The sequence below is a fragment of the Dipodomys spectabilis genome, unplaced genomic scaffold (genome assembly GCF_019054845.1).
Source record: "Dipodomys spectabilis isolate Male_0828 unplaced genomic scaffold, ASM1905484v1 ptg000054l, whole genome shotgun sequence".
Taxonomy (NCBI): domain Eukaryota; kingdom Metazoa; phylum Chordata; class Mammalia; order Rodentia; family Heteromyidae; genus Dipodomys; species Dipodomys spectabilis.
Window position 1 is genome coordinate 24,185,230 of NW_024870731.1, and position 6,208 is coordinate 24,191,437.

The 6,208-nt window shown below is 57.5% G+C and overlaps 1 protein-coding gene across 1 annotated transcript; it reads right to left on the reverse strand.

The window, feature by feature from the left end:
* Positions 1 to 1,914: 1,914 nt before the first annotated feature.
* Positions 1,915 to 5,106, reverse strand: Fezf2 (FEZ family zinc finger 2). The gene is made up of 4 exons (XM_042680184.1): positions 4,240 to 5,106; positions 3,724 to 3,858; positions 3,375 to 3,507; positions 1,915 to 2,463 (listed from the first exon to the last, which is right to left on the reverse strand). Exons 1-4 carry the CDS (start codon positions 5,104 to 5,106, stop codon positions 2,204 to 2,206), a joined length of 1,395 nt encoding a protein of 464 aa, XP_042536118.1. The 3' UTR covers positions 1,915 to 2,203.
* Positions 5,107 to 6,208: the final 1,102 nt, after the last annotated feature.

The window sequence follows — 6,208 nt, forward strand, 5'->3', positions numbered from 1 at the left end:
AGAACCGGAGGCTGTGGCCAGGACGCGTCTTCCACCCCGTCTCCCCCACCCCCAGCCCCCACCCCCAGCCCATCCTCCATCTGAGCCCCAATCTCGAGATTCCTCCAATCCCGATTAGAACTGGAAGCAGTTGCGGGGGGGGGGGGGGGCTCCTGGAAGCCAGGAGTTCGAATTTCTGTTCCTCCCAGACCGGTGATCCTGGGTAGGTCATTTCGATGGCTTCTCGGCTCTGCTTCTTCCTCGCCAACCAGGAATTCAGCGTGGGAAGCGTGCGGGTTGTCCAGGTTGAGCAGAGCGAGCCTGTCCTCGGGGACGGCTCTCAGCCCTGAGCGCCTACTGCATACCCCAGCGGGGCGCTGGCCCGCGCTCACGTTACTTTCCGAGGGACTTGCGGGGGGGGGGGGGGGGAGGTTGCCCTTTGCATTAACCGTCTTTCCTCCACATCGCTGCCACTCGCACTGGAAACCCGCGTGGGGTCAATGCCCTGCTCCTCGCCCCCTCCCCACCTCATCCTGGAAGCTGCGTCGAAGCGCACGAAGCGCATTTGCTCCCCGCGCTGGGGAACATGATTTCAAAAGACGTGGGCTGCATGGCGGCGCGGATATTAAAAGTGTGTACGTGTGTGTGTGTGAATAAGTGTGTGTGTGTGTGTGTGTGTGTGTGTGGAGGGGGGGGGAAGAGGCCCGGCGCGACGCGCCAGTAATCCGAGCTCTTGATTATCAAGATTCGGATCAAACGGGGCGGCGGCGGCCGGCCCCCTCCTGGGGATGATTAGATGATTAATGTAATGCTGTTTGAAGGGTCTCTGTTTTCTCTCTTAATTTGGGTCATTACTTAGAAAGCAAGCGTGAGATCATTTCATCAGCGTGCTCGGCGGCGGAGATAGCTATTCAGGAAATGGGCTAACTGCGCGGTAATCAGAACCCGGGAGGCGGCGGCGGCGGCGGCGGCCGCGCGAGCTCCGGGAGTCCGGGCGCGCCCTCCCGCGGCAGGGCGCACCGCACCCGGACGCCAGCCCCGGAGCGGGAGCGCCCGCGGGGGAGTCGGGGAGCTCCCAGCCAGGCAGGGGACCCGTGACTTAGCCTCCAGATCTCGCCGCCAGGGGAGGTTGGGAGCCCTGGGCTGTCCTCCTCTACATCGCTCGGAGAAAGGAGGTGCCCAGAAGCTGGCAGGCAAAGCAAGGCTTGGGCCTTTCCCTTTGCACTGCGCGCCGCTAAGGCAAAAGCTCTTCTTCAACATCCAGCCACTTCTAACAGAAAGAAAGAAAGAAAGAAAGAAAGAAAGAAAGAAAGAAAGAAAGAAAGAAAGAAAGAAAGAAAGAAAGAAAGAAAGAAAGAAAGAAAGAAAGAAAGAGAAAGAAAGGAAGGAAGGAAGGAAGGAGAAAGAAAGAGGAAGGAAGGAAGGGAAGGGAGAAAGAGGAGAAAGGAAGGAAGGAAGGAAGGAAGGAAAGGAGGGAAGGAGGGAGGGAGGGAAGGAGGGAAACATTTTCTTCACTCAAATAAACACCCAGAATTCCGAGCGTCTTTACAATCATTAGATTAAAAAGAAAAATTGACACCCGTAGGGGGCCCGTCGAGGCCCTTTGCCCTGCCCCTGGGTTCCTTAAGCCTCCAGCGCTTCTGGAGCAGAAGGATGTGTCCTGGCCCCAGAGCCCTGGAGGAAGTCACATTTGGAAGGGGAAATGCTATCAACGCCTATTTCCATCTCGATCTTTGGAGTTATTGAGCTGACCTCGAGGCGAGGGGAGGGGTGGGGGGAAAGAAAACGCGCACTAATGATTCTTTTTATTGAGTCACATGTGTGTATGTATTCCCGTGTTCGCTTGTACAGGAGGAATTACATGGCTGTCTAAAGATGGCTGGGGAGGGAGCCCCGCCACGTTCTTCTGGGGGCGCTCACGATGACAAGCTGGGGTTAAACACCGGCTGCCGGAGGAGAAGCCGAGGCCTGGGATTAAATATGTTTCGGTGCACTGGATTTTAAATAAGTTTCCTGAATATACAAAGGTGGGAGCCATGAATTTGTTGCCAGTCATCCAGGAAACGTTTAACTTTCCAAAAAATATGCTGGTTTCGATAAATAGATTTTTTAAAGCCTCTCTGCTATAGTTCTTTTTTTTTCCTTTTAACTTTAGAAATAAGTTTATACGTGTGATCTGTGTTGGGTTGGTACAGGGCAGGAAGGGAGGGCCAGGCGGAAGCTCTCAGCTCTGCACCGTCCTAGTCAGTTCCTTTGCGGAAGGGGTGGCGGGTCCCACGCTGTCATGGAGTTTGCGCACGTGTTTCTTTAAGTCAAAGTTTCTGCAAAACCCTTTGCCGCAAGTGGCACACGTAAAAGGCTTCTTGTCATTGTGCGTGTGCATGTGGAAGGTAAGATTGTAGACCTGGTGGAAGGCCTTGTTGCAGATAGTACATTTGTACTGCTTCTCGCCGCTGTGGGTCAGCTTGTGGTTCTTGTAGTTCCCTACAGGAGACCAAAAGACATATAAAACAACAACAACACAACAAAGTAGGGTGTGGAGTTAGGGTGTGCAGCCTGAGATCCCGGGCAGGGGGGAGGGGGGAGGGCTCAGGTGCCCGTGTTAAGAAGGCAGGCGACGCTTGGCTAGGCGGCCACGACCTCTCTGAGTGAAGAAGTTGTCAAACTTTGTATTCGTCAAGACCCCGGCACTAGGAAAAGGATGGAGGGCCGGGTCTTTTCAGAGCCAGAGCCGGCCCCAGCCGCCCTGCCCCGGTACACAGGCCCAAGAAGCTCCCTCCTGCCGCGTTCCCCGGGCTGGGAAACTTCGGTGCAACACACAGAAGGCATTTCATGCTTCTGCTTAGCTGATGCCTCGCTGGAGGAAATCTGTAGGAACCTAGGTTTCATCCCTCTTTTTTTTTTTCTTTCTCTCTCCCCGTTTTTAAAGTTACTCTTAATTACCACCTAGGGATTGAAAAGGGCTTTGGAAATTTCAGGCCCAGGGGACCCTGGGAACAAGACTGATTTTCCCCGAGTTTTACATTGCTCCCTGGAAGTACATTTTACCTAGTTGTTTTTTTTTTTTTTTAATTCATTCGAAAGGGGAGTACCAACTGCCAGGGAAATCTTTATCTGGAAGGCGGTGCTGTCTCTTTCCCCTACTTCCTTTCCTTCTTTCCTTCTCCCATCCCAAATTCAGTGGTATCTGTACATTCAGCCTGATTCCAGCAAGGTCTCCTCACCCAGCCCCTGGACGCTTCCCTCCACACCCGCCCCAACCCGATTCCAAAGAACTGCTGCTTCTAGCCTGCAGCTTTTGTGCGGCTGCGGCCTCTCTCCATACCCCCCTCCCCACTCGGTCTGTCCCCCACGCCACGACTCACTGAGGAGAGGGCCTCGCCTAGTACAGTTACCTTTTTGGTGAAAGCCTTTGCCACAAAATTCGCAGACGAAGGGCTTGTAGCCCGCGTGGATACGGATGTGCGTGTTGAGCGTGGAGCTGCGGTTGAACGCTTTGCCGCACTGGTTGCATTTATGAGGCTTTTCCTGCGAAGAGGGGCGGGTGCGCACAGTAAGGCTGAGACCTTCACCTCGGGAACAACCTCGAAGGGACACGGCATCCCTCGGAAGGGTAAGGGCCATCCTACCCATCCCCAATGCCATCGCTCACACGCGGGGCTGCAGTACGGGAGCTGGCCGCGCCTGGGCCGGGCCTGACCGGGTAGTGGTGGTAGGGTGATGGGGGGGGGGGGAAACACATACCTGGGTGTGAATAATTTTGTGTCTGCAGAGCGTGCTGGCCTGGCGAAAGCCTTTGCCACAGACTTTGCACACGAACGGTCTGGCTCCGGTGTGGACCGGCATATGGCGGGTGAGGTTATAATGAGCATTAAACACCTATGGAAGGATCAGAGGGGGAAGGGGGGGAGGTTGTGTTGAAGACCTAGAAGCAATCCAGGAAGCCACAGTGTCTCCCTTCTCCAACCCTACCCCCTTTAGAAACGACAGTGCCTTTGTAAAGTCCTTCACAACTTACTGCTCACAAGAGACTGTGTGGCTACTTGGCAACAGCACCCCCATTTTACAGAACAGGAAACTTAACTAGCTATCCAGTTGGAGTGCTCAGCTATCCTGGAGCTTCTCTGACTGATAAAGCGGCGCAGGGGGTAGGGGGTGGGTGGGCAGGGGTGTGTGTGTGTGTGTGTGATTCAAGTCTGCCCCGGGGGAAGCATCTGGGGAAGGGGGGTCCCTCCCAGCCCTGGGGACCCTGGGCCTCACCTTGCCGCACACTTCGCAGGTGAAGTTTTTGGGCTTGCCGTCCGCAGATCCCCCCGGGAGCTTGCTGTGACCCTTGATGCCCCCGCGCTCTGCGGTCAAGGCCGAGTTCTCCTTCAGCACCTGCTCCAGGGGCGCGGGCAAGCAGCGCTCCTTGTGGGGATAGGGAGCCGGGTGGGGAAACTTGTCCGCAGCCAGGCCAGCCAGTTTGGCGTTCTCCAGCAGAAAGAGCTTGGGGTGCGCAGCCAGAGCTGCGGGGGCCTGGGCGTTGAGGAGGCCGGACGGGAAAAGGTGGCCACCAAGGAGCTCTGAAGGTGGATAAGCGGTGGAGTCCAGGTAGTTGAAGTAGTAGAGCGAGCCGCTGGCCGGCAGCCCCACGGCCTGGTTGATGACCTGCGGCTTGATGACCCGGCCGGCGGGCAGCGCAGACGGCGCAAGGCCCAGCTCGGCCTTGCAGCACACGCCACAGTTGGTTTTGCACAAGCCGCTGGCTCCGCACACGGGGGCCCCCCCTCCGCCGCCGCCGCCGCCGCCTCCTCCTCCTCCACCACCGCCACCACCACCACCCGCTCGGAGGCTGCTTTTCCAGAGCTCCGAGTAACTCAGCAGTGTCTTGGACGGCACCTCGTAGCCTAGGGGCTGGAGGGGGATCATACAGGGCAGCGGCGAGCAGAGGTTGAGCAGTTTCTTACTCTGGGTGCCATCCGCCTCTAGCGCCCCAGGCCGGGGCTCAAAGGGCGCGCGGGGCTCCGACGTCTTGGCCATGATGCGCTCGATGGAGAAGGCCAGCGTCTTGGAAGTGGCCGGTGATGCTCCGGCGCGAGGGCAGGGCTGGGCCACCATGGTCTCCAAGGAAGCTGAGCTGGCCATGGTGTGCGGAGTCCAGCCGAGCCAAGCTGGGCCAGGGCGCTCTCTCTCTCTCTCTCTCTCTCTCTCTCTCTCTCTCTCTCTCTCTCTCTCTCTCTCTTTCCTCTTAAGTCTGCATTCCGGAAAAGGCAGGGAGGGGGGAAAGAAAAAAAAAACCACACACCACAATTTAATAAGCACCTAGTCGGGCCCTGGGTCACCCATTTGCATTCAAATGAACAGAGGCAGAACAAAGTGCACCCAAGGGTACCAAATGACTGCCCATTAACCCGGCTCGCACAGGAACCCACCAGCCCCTGCCCTGGGACTAGGAAAGGGGGAAGAGGGAGGAGGTTTTACAAAGGAAAAGGAGAGACACACACGGAGAGAGGAGGGAGCCCGCGAGAGAGACCGAGGGAGAGAGAGGAGAAAATAAAGAAAAGAGCCTCAAATTTCCCACTCCACCCCCCCTCCCCAGACCTGGGCCTCGGCCACGCGCGCGGAGAGCAGGGCAGTAGAGGGAGAAAGTTAAAAGAGGCCGGGGAGAGCCACTGCGCGGTTACCTCTCTCCCCCAGCGCCCAGGAGATGCGTTCCGAGCCTTGCAGCGCGTCTCTTCTGTCACATTTTGATGGCAAACATCTTCCCCTCCGCGTGAGATCACTGTCTTTTACATTCAGCTGACATCACATGAAGTCACTTGAAGTGGAATGACATGGGCGGCGGCGCGGCTTCCCGTCGCGGACCCCGTGTTCCCCCGCGCGCCCGCCGGCCGCCGCCGCCGCCACCGCCCCTCAAACTTTAAAAGGAGGCAACTGGCGCCCGCGCTCCCCTCGGGAAAGTGCGAGCGGTTTGCGAATCGGGAAGGAGGGAAGAGACGCGAGGGGGAGGGGGAGGAATCGTGATGGTTTTGCCGGTGGAAAGGGGGGGGGGGAGCCCCAACTCAAACCTAGGCAGAGTTCCGTGCGTGATTCACAACTTTGGGGGCCTACAGGTTTGGGAAAGGCGCGCGCTGGCTGGGGGGGGGGGGTCCCCGGATGCACTGCCCACAAAAGGCCCCTGGGTGTCCGTCTAGGCAGCGAAAGTATCCCTTAGCCCTCTGCAGCCGAGCTGGGCATCGTGCTAATA